Here is a 14,205-nt window from a genome sequence, read left to right as displayed (position 1 = left end):
AGTGGCGGTGGCAGTGGCTAGGGCCAGGGATTGAAAGAGCGGGAGGGCACAGCCATTACACCAGTTTACCCAGCCTGGCTGGAGCTCCCAGGAGCGCTGCTGGCTCATTGGGGATCTCGAGCTCCCAGGCAACTCCCGGGCTGAGGGACAGAGCCCACCTGGGTTGGGAATCATGGTAGTGGGACTCAAGAGTAGCTGGGAATTCTGGGTGCCCTGATCCGAGTCAGAGGCTCTCTGAGAGCTCTTAGACCTCGCTCAAGGGGCAGGAAAGGCTACAACAGAGGAAGGTGGGTGTCGTGCTGTTACTAGGTGACCTGTGCAGGCCCAGTCCCCCTGGACTCAGATAATCGCCCTGCTATGGAAGGCCCAGAGATTGCCAGCACACAAGCAGGTCCTTGATCATGAACCTGATCCTACGACCCCACTCCAGGAGACAGCCCAGGGCCCTTCCTGCTGGCAGACGGTGAGCTCTCCCACCCAGGAAGGTACCAAGCCCATTGAAATCAGGTGGGTCCTGAGCCCTCTTCCCACCCTGGCCATCCTCTGGCAGAGGTGGGGTCCTTCAGGGGTGAGACCCTGGAGCACCTGCCCCATCCCCTCCATTTTTTCCTGGCCTAGGCTTGCCCAAACCACCCTTGAAAGCAGATTCCCTCTGCCTCAGGGCCTAAGAGGTGGGTGAGGGGAGCCTGGAACTATGGGGAGGGGGGCAATGACCTCCCAAGCCCCCCCCCCACGCCCAGAGGGCTAGAACACCTGAGTGTAGCTACCCATGATGCTCTCCTCCACTTCCTTCCTCCACACACTTCCACCAGCTGAGCTTCCTGGTTTGCAGCGGGGTGAGACACAGGGCATTGCCCAAGGTGTGGGCATGGTCCAGAATCCTGAAGCACTGTTTTCTCAATGCGAAGGCAGGAAGGGCTCAGCTGAAAGGGCCTTCGGGGCATTAACTTCCTCCTCGTGAGACTAGAGGGAGTCAGACCCCCTCCCCTCCCAAGCTCAGGCTGATCTCAGGGAGAAGAGGCTGGTGGGGCAGCCCCTGAAGATTATTAGACTCGCTTCCCGGAGTCTGGGAAAGTGGGGAACCATGGCTGAGGCTGGGATCCGGCCCTTCCCTGCAAGGTGGCAGTGTTGTGCTGACAGAATGGTTTATATTAGTCAGGGGCCTGGTAGTAAAAAGATGAGCCACTCAGGGCTCAACTGAAGGTGGTTTAATAGAAGGCCTGTTACAGAGCGGGTGACGCCCCTCAAACCAGCAGCTGCCGGAAGCCCTTACCTCTCACAGAGCCACAGGGCAAGAGGAGGTGAGGTGACTGGAGCCCAGTGAGAGCTGGAGCTGTGAAAGGGGCCGCCCCGCAGGAGAAACACAGCCACTGGTGGAACTAGAGCGAGGAAAGGAAGGAGTGGGGGAGAAACCCCCACCTCTCTCTCCTCCCTCCCCACATCTTCTGCCAGGACCTCCCATCGGCCCAACCCATCTGGAAGCAGATGGCAAGGGAGCCCAGGTGAGGCAGTCCACAGGGCCATCCTCCCAGGTGGAGAAGCAGAATGGAGAGGGGACGGGGTGAGGAGCAGAGATGCCAGCACGTGGCTAACCTCTGTCTCCATGTACCTTCTCGGCTCTGGGGTGCCGCATCAACCATTGCTCCGTGGTGCTGAGCGCCGAGTTCCAGGTGTCTACATAGCACAGGTGGTCCAAGCATTGGCCAACAACGGCCAGTCACAGGAGAGCACGCGGCAGAAACTGTTCTTGCAGCGAAGCGTGTTCTGGGAGCTTTGTTTCTCACAGCTCAACAAATTCTGCCCGTCTAATCGCCCGACACCCAGTGTCGTCCTCCTTCAAAATGCTGAAGATCAGCATTTCTTGCATTTACAGGAGCACGGGTGATGCCTCCTTGCCTTTTGTACTCCAGGTGGAGGTTCGGGGTCAGTAAAGCCCTGGCCCAGGAAAAGCTATGGGCTCGGGGTGGTTACTGGGGTTCATCTTAGATGCCAATGTTATTTTAAAAAAATGTTTCTTTATTGACAGAGAGAGACAGAGAGATGAATGAGGAAGAAACATCAATTGGCTGCCTCCTGCATGCCCCCTATTGGGGATTGAGCCCACAACCTGGGCATGTGCCCTCACCAGGAACTGAACAGGCCACCTCTTAGTACAGCGGTTCTCAACCTGTGGGTCGCGACCCCTTTGCGGGTCGAATGACCCTTTCACAGGGGTCGCCTAAGACCATTGGAAAACACATATATAATTACATATTTTGTGATTAGTCACTATGCTTTAATTATGTTCAATTTGTAACAATGAAATTGGGGGTCACCACAACATGAGGAACCGTATTAAAGGGTCGCGGCATTAGGAAGGTTGAGAACCACTGTCTTAGTACATGGGACAACGCTCAACCAACTGAGCCACAAGGGCCAGGCCTCTTATATGCCAGTTTTAACCACTAGGTCTCTGAACTGACAAGGATCCTGAGGTTACATCTGGTCTAATCAGTGCCATGATTGATTAGTAATGTCTGCAATGGACATGGACAGAGAGGTGGTGGTGCAAGTAGCATCTTGTACCTAAGCGGTTACCTAGATGGCTTTTGTGTGAGTGCCTTCTCTACGAGCCTGTGCCTGCCCTCCCTCTCATCCTTCTCCCTCTCCCTGAGTGAGTGCAGCCTGGAGGAGCGTGCAGCTGGCTCCACCTCAGCCTCTCTAGTCCGCTGACCAAGGAACCTACCACGTTCTCCTCCGCAGGCCACCACTCACGTGTACGTGACCATCGTGGACGAGAACGATAACGCACCTGTGTTCCAGCAGCCCCACTACGAGATCTTGCTGGACGAGGGGCCGGACACGATCAATGCCAGCCTCGTCACCGTCCAGGCGCTAGACCTGGACGAGGGGCCCAATGGCACAGTGACCTACGCCATCATTGCAGGCAACATCATCGATACTTTCCATATTGACAGACACACGGTCAGCAGCTGATGGCGGGTCTAAGAAGAGGGTCACCTGGCTAAAGGGATTGGAGGGAGCTCAGGGACATCGTGGGGTGGGGGCCCAGCAAAGATGGAGTCTGGGAGGGAAACTAGGGTGTGTGGGGCAGCCATTGCGGGAAAATGGAAATCCTGGGCTGGGTGGCAACAAGGGTTTCCCATCATGGCCAGGATGCCGCCCTGCTGGGGTAGTCAGAGTCCCCCATGAAGGAGCTGGTCCCCAGGGTGGCCTAGACTCACTACCCATCGCTCCACCCTCGTTCCCTCTGTGTATCCCCCAGGGTGTCATCCGTGCTGCCAAGGAGCTGGACTATGAGATCTGCCATGGCCGCTACACCCTGATCGTCACAGCCACAGACCAGTGCCCCATCTTGTCCCGCCGCCTCACCTCCACCACCACGGTAGGACACAGCCCCAACTTGGGGGTGAGGGGAAATGGAGCCCAGAAAGCTCAGATGGGAAGAGGGGTAGGGAAAGATTATCTAGGAGAAACACCCTGTCCTGGTCTCGGCAGCTCACCCAAACTTGCTGTGTGTCTTTGAGGAAGTTAATGAACCTCTCTGAGTGCTTGCATCTATCAGATAAATGCTGATACCTGCCTTCCTCCCCTTCATGGGGAGAGCACAAGCTCTGGTCAAACCAGCAGGATTCATATCCCTGATCTTGCATTTCCTAGCTGTGTGGCTCTGGGCAAGTGACTTAACCAACCTGAGCTTCACTGTCCTTCTCTGTGAGATCGGGAAATAAACGCGATTACAGTGTGTGGGAGCAAATGAGACCATGTAAAATGGCCGTAGTGTAGCAATAAGTAGAAGTTCAGGGAATCATTATCAAAATATGAGCATGCCCCAAAAAAGGCTTCTACAATGACAATGACTCAACCATGCACAGCTTACAAAGGCTCCCACGCCCACATCTCGTCTGAGGCTCGCATCAGCCCCCTGAGGTAGGATTATTGGGTCCAGTTTCCAGATGAGGAATCCGGACCCAGCACAGGGCGGGCTGAGGTGCCGCCCGGCTAAGCGTGTCCCCCATCGCAGGTGCTTGTGAATGTGAATGACATCAACGACAACGTGCCCACCTTCCCCCGAGACTATGAGGGGCCGTTTGATGTCACCGAGGGCCAGCCGGGGCCTAGAGTGTGGACCTTCCTGGCCCATGACCGGGACTCGGGCCCCAACGGGCAGGTGGAGTACAGCATCGTGGATGGAGACCCCCTGGGTGAGTGGGGCCTGAGCTGGGCGGTGGGGGCAGCACAACCTGAGGGCCTGGTGACCCCCCATTCAGGAGCAAAATGAGCCCCACCACTGTGTGATCTTGCCCTCTCTGGGCCTCAGTTTCCTCATCCATAAGATGGCTGTCTCCTGCAATTGACCTCACATGGATATGGTGAGAACATGCAGAAATCTGGGAACAGAGGCTAGTAGCCTTGGAGGGTCACAGACTCTTTGAGAATCAAACAGAAAATGCGCCTGTGTCATACCCTGTGAATAGGCTCAGGTAGAGGAAGGACACATCCTCCCCCACACCCCCAAACGCACACACTCAGCCCTGGGATTTCTCTGCACGTCTCACCGTCACCCAGCCATGGCCTTCACAGCAACCGTGGCTGGTCTCCTCCGCTGAGAGTTTATGACCAGAGAGAGTTTTCTCAAAGTGGTTTTCACTCATTTCTGTAGACTAGGAATCGCAAACCCTAAGGCCTTCTAGGCTTATGCAGGGGCCATATCTGAGAAAAGGGGTCTAGGCAAGACAGTAGGGCGTAGGAGGGGGGCCCTGTGACAGCCACCGCTCAGCTCCTGCCAGTTGTAGCCATGTCTTCCTTTTTTTGTCTGTTTTATTTTTATCATGTTTTCCCATTTCTACAGCCTGGGTATCAGGCCTTCCCATTTTTAAAAGAAAAATTGAAAAAAATTGGAAATTTAAATCTTTGCAAAACATCCAGATTTTTAATTGATCATTTGATAGTTACTGAGCACGTACCATATGCCAGTCATATTGCAGGTGCTGAGGATACAGAAAGGACGAAACAGATGCAAAGCCCTGCCCTTGTAGGACATGTTTTCCAGGTGGAGGCCACAGGCCAGGAGCATAACTGAGGAAGCAGATGACTTAGTGCTGGGGGTGACATAAAGCCAGGAGATGGGGAGCGCAGGGGGAAGGCTGCAGGGTCAGGTGGGGTGTTCCAGGAAGACCTGTCCCAGAGGTGGCATTTGAGCAAAGACCTGAAGGAAGGGAGGAGTGGGTCATGTGGACACCTAGGGAAGAGCATCCCAGGCAGAGGGAACAGCGATTGCAAAGGCCCTGAGGTGGGAACATGCCTGGCAGCAAGCAAAAAGGCCGTGTGGCTGACATGAAGTCCATCAGGGGGGCAAGTAGGAAGAGATGAGATCAGAGAGCTGGTGGGTCCAGATGTTGTTGGGCCCTGCGGGCTATTATTAAAACTTGATCTGAATGATGTGGGGACCATGGGAGGACTTTGAGCCGAGGAGGGACACGGTTTGACGTCGATTTTTTTAAATATATTTTTTATTGATTTCAGAGAGAAAGGGAGAGGGAGAGAGAGAGAGAAACATCAATGATGAGAGAGAATCATCAATTGGCTGTCTCCTGCAAGCCCCCTACTGGGGATCCAGCCCGCAACCGGGCATGTGCCCTCAACCAGAATCGAACCTGGGACCCTTCAGTCCGTAGGCTGACGTTCTATCCACTGAGCCAAGCCGGCCTGGGCTGACTTAGATTTTGACAGGACTACTATAGTTCCTGTGCTCAGAAGGGATGGTGTAGCCAGGACCAGAGTGGTGGTGGCACTGTCTAGGTGGTCGGCTCTCATATATTTCAAAGGTGAAGCCAACAGAAAATGCTGACTGATTGGATCTTGGATGTGAGGAAAAGTCAAGGATGAGCAACTGGAGAGAGGGTATTGCCATAAACAGATGGAAGACTGAGGCAGAAGCAGGTGTAGAGGGAAAGGTGAGGTGAGGCTGAGGTGTCGGGTAGGATGGATGTACAAGCCAGTTCAGGAGAGAGGTCTGGGCTGGAGAGAGGTATTTGGGAGCTGCCAGCAGAGAGATATTTAAAGCCACCAGATGAGAGAACACTGAGGAAGCCAGCAGAGGAGAGGTCCAAGGCTAGAACTAAGAACCTGGGGCGAATTTGCAATGAAGAGGCAAAGAGCCCTGGCTGGCGTGCTCAGTGGTTAGAGCATCCGCCCTCAGACCAGAGGGTCACGGGTTCAATTTCCGGTCAAGGGCACATACCTGGGTTGCAGGTTCAATCTCCAGCCCCCATTGGGGCATGTGCAGGAGGCAACCAATCAATGTGTCTCTCTCACATCTCTCTCTCTCTCTCTCTCTCTCTCTCACACACACACACACACACACACACACACACACACACACACCCTCCCTTCTTCTACTCTCTCTGAAAATCCATGAAAATCCTTGGATGAGAATTGAAAGAAAAAAAAAGAGGCAAAGAAACAAACTCACTCTATTAGATCAGACCTGGGGCCCCCGTTGTCCAGAGCTCATGGGTCACAGTTCTGACATGCTTGCCACCTTTCATCTCCCAGAAGTCTCCTCTCTGGCCAAGGGCTGAGCCAGGGTCTTCCTCTGCTGTTTCCACAAGCACAGAGGTTTTATAATTTCATTGGGGTCCTGCTCCTGGTCAGGAGGATGCCAAAGCCCGGTTGAGAGGGGGGTGTTAGGTGGGCAGCTGAGCCCCCTTCCCAATAAGGCCCTCTCTGCACCCAGCTTCGGGGTGCAGGGCATACCTGTGCCCCAGAAAACTGCGTTCTGATCCATGCCATGGGCTCTTGGTGTCATGAGCAAAGTCCGCATGTGACCAGGGTCAGCCTTCAGAAGCTGGGGTCTCCTGCGTGTCCCAGAAGCCTGAGAGGCAGGTCCGGGCAGAGGGAGAGAGGCCGGGGACTTTCCCTGGTCGGAGCAGCCTGGCGCCCTCCCCCCAGGAAGGAAGAGCAGACATTCAGAGCCCAGCGATAACCTCGGGCTCACGGAGTGCTGCCCCATGTCAGAAGAGATAAGCGATGAGCTAAGGGTGTGTTCATGAGGTCATGCTATCCTTTCCCCACGTCTCTTCCCGCCTCCCCTCCGGGTTTAGTGACACCATGTTGGTAACTGGAAAAATTGGCAAACACTATAAATCAGAGCTGTTTTCTGGGAGAGCGGGAGCAGGCACACACCACAGGTGAAGGGACATGCTCCAGGCTACACAGCCCAAAGTCACCTTTTCCCCCATTGCAGCCTGAGCCTGGAGGGTGCTCCTGTCAGTGGGGCGACAGACATCGGGGCTGACACGCTGGTGCAAGCCCCTCTGAGGCATGAGGAGGAAAACAGCTGGGGAATAGGCCACGCCTACTTGAGCCTCTCCTGCCAACCCCAACCTTCTCAGCTAACCCTTCTGGTCAGACCCACTCCTGGGACCCCTTTCTTACATCTCCATCCTCCGCCAAAGCCCCCAGTTCCTTGAGCAGGATGCCTCGGCTGCCTTTCAGAATGCCCCTAGTGGCACCCAGGGCTGCTGTGGATCTAGCACACACACGGAACAGACTTGTCCAGCACCAGAACAACCTGTGGTGGCACCTCTTCATTAGCCCATTGCTCAGATGAGAACACCAAGGCAGGGCTCGGTAACATAGCCAAGAGCACAAAGGAGTGAAATCAGGGTGCAGGTCTGTGTATGACTAGGTGGTGAGCCTCTGCTTTTAACCTCCAGCTCCGGAAGGAGTGGAGCAGCAGGGCGTTCAGGCCCCGGGGATAAGGAGGAGGATTTACTGTCCAGGGGCCTTTAGCCTGTTTACTTCCCGCAGTGAGCTGACTTATTAGGAATCTAGCCTGGGCCCAGCTCCCAGAGCCTCAGGCCTGCCCCCCTGAGCCTTCAGAACCTCTTCCTTCCCTTCTTTCAAGGGGTGGCTGGCTTTGGAGAGAGGGCAGGGTGCCATCTGCTTGCACATGGGCAGGGGCTGAGACAGGGCCCGGAAACCCCTAGAAGGGGATCCTCAGTTCTTGGAGGCCGTGGAGTGTCGGGCTCAGGAAATCCTGGTGCACGCAGTCTCAAAGGCTGCTGGGAGCAGAAGAGCTGGCGGGAAACCCCAGCTGCAGGTGAGCCTTGAAGAGGCCGTTTTTTACATCAGAGCACTGGGAGCTGGGGGCAGGGAATGGAGAGGGAGGATGAGAAGGGGCAGGCAGAGGACATTGTGGGAGAGCCTGGGCCTCTGTCCTTGCTGTGCCCCCCTGTGCTGCGTGTCCCTGAGCAGGCAGTGCCCCACTCTGCCCAGGTACCAAAGGGAAAGGGAAGGAAGTAACCCTCTCTGTCTCCCGGTTCCTGGAGGGGTTCACACAGATAACCCCTCCTCCTCACGCTCTCCCCACCTCCCGGACTCACTGTCCCTCCCCTTTGGTCGATTCAGCTGGGCTCCCACCTGCCCCTCTGCTCTGTTCCTGTACCCACTCGCTGCTCTCACCCTCCCTCCCCCACCTCCCACCTGGCTCAGCCCTGGCTGTCTGGAAAGACTCCAAGTCCCGTGGGATGCAGTGAGCTGAGACCCAGAGCCCTGGGTTGGAATCCTGGTCTGTTGTTAACTTGCTGGGAGAGCTTAGATAAGTCATCACCTTTCTCCGGATTCCCATTTCATTTTCTGTGTTGTTTTTGTTGTTGTTTGTGCTTGTGTTGAATAAGTTCTTTATGTATTTTGGGTATTAGCCCCTTACCACATATATGATTTGCAAAGATTTTTCTCTCATCCAGTAGGTTACCTTTCCATTGTGATGGCTTCCTTTGCTGTGCAGAAGCTTTTTAGTTTGATGTGGTCCCACTGGTTTATTCTTGCTTTTGTTACCTTTGCTTTTGGTGTCAAATCCAAAAATTCCTTGTCAAGACCAATGTCAAGGAGCTTATTGTCTATGTCGTCTTCTAGGAGTTTTATGGTGTCGGGTCTTACATTCAAGCCTTTAATCCAATTTGGGTTAATTTTCGTGTAAGGTGCAACCTAGTGGTTTCATTTCATTCTTGTGCAGGTGGCTATCCTGTTTTCCCAGCACCATTGATTGTTCTTTCTTCATTATATATTCTCATTCCTTTGTCTTAAATTAATTGGACATGCCTGTGTGAGTTTATTTCTGGGCTCTCTGTTCAGTTCCGTGATCTATGTTTTTATGCCTAAACCATACTGTTTTGATTACTATAGCTTTGTAATATAGTTTAAAATCAGGAAAAATGATGCCTCCAGCTTTGTTCTTTCTCAGAATTACTTTTGGGGTTCCATACAAATTTTAGTGTTGTCTATTCTATTTCTGTGAAAAATGCCATTGGAATTTTGATAGGGATTGCATTGACTCTGTAGGTTGCTTTGGGTAGTATGGATGTTTTAACAATATAAATACTTCTCATCCATGAACACAGGATATTTTTCAATTATTCATATCTTCAATTTCTTTCATTAAGTCTTATAGTTTTCAAGTATAGGTCTTTCACCTCCTTGGTTAAATTTACTTATAGGTAATTTTATTCTTTTGATGCAATTATAAATGTGATTATTTTCTTAATTTCTCTTTTTGATGGCTCATCACTAGTATATAGAAACACAACAGATTTTTGTCTATTGATTTTGTATCCTGCAACCTTGTTCAATGTGACCATCTTATCCAGAGTTAGTCCCTGGCCTGCCCATGAGCCAGGAAGGAAACTGGCCTGGCCTCTCAGGCACATCAGGGCCTGTGCGGGCCCAGACCCACCTGCACCCAGCAGTTATCTGTCCCCCTCCCTCCTGAACTTGCCAGACCTCGGCAGGTCCCTGGAGGATCTGAAGCTGGGGCATTGCTAGAGGAAGCGGGACAGGCCTGGGCTCTCTGCCACCCTTGACCAATCCCGGCTCACTCTGGCCTCTCCTGGGTGGCACCCAGGGGAGTTTTTGATCTCTCCTGTGGAGGGTGTTCTGCGGGTCCGGAAGGATGTGGAGCTGGACCGGGAGACCATTGCCTTCTATAACCTGACCATCTGTGCTCGAGACAGGGGGGTGCCCCCACTCAGTTCCACGGTGAGTCTGGGGCCCCCATTCTACTGGCTTTACCTTGCTGCCCCCTGAACTCTCCATGGAGACTCCTGTCTCCAAGCCCAGAGAGGCCACGTGCTCTCAGGGACCCTAGCAGACTTGTGAGTGGCTCTTGGGGCTCGCCCAAGGAGGCTGGACCTGAGCCTGGCAGCCATGGCCACTGCAAGTTGTCTCCCCCCAGCACCTCTCTGGGGAGGCCACCTTGTTAGTGGGCCTCTGCCCCTGCCACTGCCACTTTCAGCTCGCCTCGGCCTCTACCTTTTCTGCTTTCCTCTAACCCTCGTTTGCATCTCCCTGCCTTGTTCATTATCATTTTCTTCTTCCTCCTCCTCTGTCTTCTCCATGGTCCTCAACTGCACCTTCCTTCCTCCCTCACCACCCCTTCGCTGTCCTGCCCTGCCTCACTCCTTGCCTGCTCCTCGGCTATCATGTCCACCATCCCTCTTCCTCCCTCTCTCTCCTCTCTGTCTCCTCACACCCCCTCTTCTGCTGTCCGTCACCTCTTCTTCCTCTCCTCCTCCCCTGACGCGCCTCAGATGCTGGTGGGGATTCGGGTGCTGGACATCAATGACAACGACCCTGTGCTGCTGAACCTCCCCATGAACGTGACCATCAGTGAGAACAGCCCCGTCTCCAGCTTCGTCGCCCACATCCTGGCCAGCGACGCTGACAGCGGGTGCAATGCCCTCCTCACCTTTAACATCACTGCCGGCAACCGGGAGCGGGCCTTTGCCATCAATGCCACGGTAGGGCCGGGACTGACCCAGGGTGTTCCCCAGCGTTTTTCCTAAAAAGGGGGACCCTGCCCTAGAGGCTTTCCTACACCGCTGTCTGGTCTCCTTCTGCTTCCATTTCTCCTCGAGCCTCCTTCCTCCACTAGGACTCAAGAGTCTCGGTGGGGAGCATGGAACCTGAGATTCCCAGCTGAGCCATCTCTGGGGTCCCCGTCACCCCCAAGGCTTAGCATGTGCAGATATGGGGCCAGAGCCTCAGTACCACTTGGCTCATTTGACATCTTGGAGTGTTACCAGCTGCTGGCATCACAGGGTCCTCAGAGGCCCCATCCCCTTGAGACAGCAGCACCTGGGCGCTGGGGGGTCGCACTTAGAGACCATGTCTGTGGTGACTTAGGGAGGGAATTCACAGGCACTTGAAGCGCAGGCAGAGCAGTTGGGCATCTGTGGCCAGAGCTCAAAGTGGGGAACAGGTCGCTACTGAGCTTACCAGCTCTCCCCTTCCCAGTCAGGGATCGTCACCGTGAACCGGCCCCTGGACCGCGAGCGGATCCCAGAGTACAAGCTCACCATTTCCGTGAAGGACAACCCGGAGAACCCGCGCATAGCCAGGAGGGTGAGGCTGGAGGGCATGGTGAGGTGCGGGGAGCAGCCAGGCGCCTGAGACGCACAGGCGACCTGGCCAGGGGGTTGGATGCACAGGCCTTGGATTGAGCAAGTGCTGGGTTCAAATTCCAGGCCTGCCTGTCAGCGGGCGTGTGACTTTGGCCGGGTAGTTTCTCTTTTTCTTCTGCAAAATGATGTCCCCAAGGTTGTGGAGAGGACTCAAAGGAGCCAGTATCTGCAAAGTGCTCAGGGAACTCAGCCATCACCTCCCCTCAAACCACTGACACTTGGGCACACACCACCGTTGTGTGTGCATGTGGCCTGCGTGCACTCACAGACACAGCTCTGGGGTGCTGGCAAGGTTGCATTTCCGCTGAAAGGGTGGCTTTTTCCCTCAAAAGCCAAAGAAATGGTTTCTCTGTACTAAGAGGAGGTGGGTGTTGCAAGCAAACGGTCCCTTTGGGGGTAGGTTCAGCCATGAGGTCTGGGGCACGACCTTGACCAAGAGTCACTGGGTCTGGCTTAGCCCAGCTCTGCTTCTGACTAGTTGCATGGTTCAGCCAAGACACTACCCTTTCTGGGCCTCAGTTTCCCCATCTGTATAGGCTGAGGAGACTTGTAAGTCACTGGCCTCTCTCTTTCTGTGCTCCTCTCTCTCCTTCACCCACTTCCTCTCCCCTTCTTTCTTCTCCTGCTCTCATTCCCCACCTCTGCCTGCGCTGTGGAGGGCCTGGGCCATGCTGGGAAGCAGCAGCATTGAGTGGGGGGAGTCAGGAGGCTAGGGCGCTGGTCCCTGCTCTGCTGCTAATTGCCGTGCAGTTCAGTCACCTCTGCGCCTCAGTTTTCTTTTCTTTTTTTTTTTTTAAATACATCCACTCTATCCCACAGTCCCTAAAGATATCATCTCCCTTTTTAAAAAAAAATATATTTTATTGATTTTTTTACAGAGAGGAAGGGAGAGGGATAGAGAGTTAGAAACATCGATGAGTGAGAAACATCGATCAGCTGCCTCCTGCACACCCCCTACTGGGGATGTGCCCGCAACCAAGGTACATGCCCTTGACTGGAATCAAACCCGGGACCCTTTGGTCCGCAGGCCGACGCTCTATCCACTGAGCCAAACCAGTCAGGGCTGGGCCTCGGTTTTCTTGCCTCCGCAGTGGAGGTTCTGAGAGATCAGAACTATGACTGGTTTTTTAAAAACGTGAAGTGCAGCCCTGGTGCGAGTTTGGGTGAACTCTGATAGGGCATCAGGCATGCCTAGCAGGTCTGAAAGCCACCACTCATCTTGCTGCCTGTAGTCTTTCTTGCCATGAGATGGACCTGATTAAATGCCGTGCTCACCCCTCCTGCTGTGAACTTCATGGCACCTCCGTGAAGGAGTTAAGGTCCCATTTGCCAGATTGGAAAACTGAGGCCCAGCGAGGGGAAATGATTTGCTTAAGGCCGTGCAAAGAGCTGCTAGCACAGCAGGGACTTGAACCCGGGTCTCTAGACCCCCAGTATGGGCTTCTTTATTCCCCACCCTGTGCCCTGACCCCACCTCTCTCAGCCTCCGGAGCACGTCGCCAGGACGTGCCTCCAGCCTGCCCCCATCCCGCCTCCCACAGGACTTTGACTTGCTGCTGATCTTCCTTGCGGACGAGAATGACAACCACCCCCTCTTCACGGAGAGCACCTACCAGGCAGAGGTGATGGAGAACTCTCCTGCTGGTAGGTGCTGGGCCCACCTGGTAACTCCTGCTGCCGCCAGGCACCACCTGGTCCCAGAGGCCTGTGGATCCACCTCCTACCAGAGGTGGGCCCAGCTGAGGCCTGGCTGGGGTGGCAGCCTCACCACAGAGCCGGCGGGTGCCAGAAGGTGTGGACGGGAGGGAGGGAAGCAGCTCCAAGGGGCTGGTGGGCCCGGGCTGCCGGTTCTCTCAGGGGCCACCAAAGAGGCCACAGGTGTAGTTGGAAGTGATCACTGGTCCGCAAAGTGGTCTGAGAGCAGCCCCAATGCTCCTCAAGAGGGACAGTGAGGTGTGCGGACCACCCAGGAGGGGAGCAAGCCCACCCTCCCTGCTCCCTCCACCCAGGAGCACCAAGCATCCTGGAGGCTTCTGGAAGCTTCAGGAGCATCTGTCATCAGGGCCTGCGTAGGCCAGCAGAGCTCTTCCCCCCACACAGGCACGGAGCAGTCTCCCCTCCCTTCAGAGCGACAGAATCTCCTTTTTCCTGTCCCCCAGGAGGTCCTCTCCCTCCCCCAGCCCCCAAGCTCGGATTCCAAGTCAGAAAGAGATGAACTGAGAAGCTCCTGTCTCTGGCTGGGTGCCCCCCTACGTGAACTTGTTTCTTAGTCCTGCCTGTGAATATGCTCATACATGTGCTAATACATGTTCACGTCGAGCATATATGTGGGCTTACACACATGCACAGACACACATAAGCATGTGGGTGCCTATCCAGTGCACTTCGTGTGCGAATGTGCCCACCTGCAGAGTCAGGCAGGCTCACAGCCAGGGGCGCCCAGGCCTGCAAGTGCCCCCGTGGCCATGTGAACAGAGCCCTGCACACACACATGCATTTCCAGTCACGTATGGTCAGACACCTGTATAAAGTGTTGTGGACACACATGGACAGGCTGGGAGGGGTATGCATACCTCGATAGGGCCCGTGCACAGGGAGAGGATGTCAGGGAGCCCCCAGACCCTCCCTCGGAGTAGCCAGCCTCAAAGGCTGCTGGGAAGGCAGGCGTGCTCTGTGGGGGCCCTGAGGGGCTTGCTCACCACTGTTGTGTTTTCTCCCCAGCAGGGCTTTGAGGCCGCTC

General features: G+C 54.7%; 1 protein-coding gene across 2 annotated transcripts in view; it reads left to right on the top strand.

The window, feature by feature from the left end:
* LOC132214855 (cadherin-23) overlaps positions 1 to 14,205 on the top strand; it is a 71,585-nt gene that overhangs the window by 36,738 nt on the left and 20,642 nt on the right. For both annotated transcript variants that reach the window (XM_059662457.1, XM_059662456.1), the window contains exons 5-11: positions 2,743 to 2,964; positions 3,266 to 3,385; positions 4,025 to 4,205; positions 9,908 to 10,041; positions 10,593 to 10,802; positions 11,299 to 11,406; positions 13,007 to 13,109. In XM_059662457.1, the coding sequence (XP_059518440.1) occupies positions 2,743 to 2,964; positions 3,266 to 3,385; positions 4,025 to 4,205; positions 9,908 to 10,041; positions 10,593 to 10,802; positions 11,299 to 11,406; positions 13,007 to 13,109 (1,078 nt within the window). The remainder of the gene's footprint in view (positions 1 to 2,742; positions 2,965 to 3,265; positions 3,386 to 4,024; positions 4,206 to 9,907; positions 10,042 to 10,592; positions 10,803 to 11,298; positions 11,407 to 13,006; positions 13,110 to 14,205) is intronic.

Source organism: Myotis daubentonii, chromosome 13 (genome assembly GCF_963259705.1).
Source record: "Myotis daubentonii chromosome 13, mMyoDau2.1, whole genome shotgun sequence".
Lineage (NCBI taxonomy): Eukaryota > Metazoa > Chordata > Mammalia > Chiroptera > Vespertilionidae > Myotis > Myotis daubentonii.
This window is presented reverse-complemented; position numbering and strand designations above follow the sequence as displayed.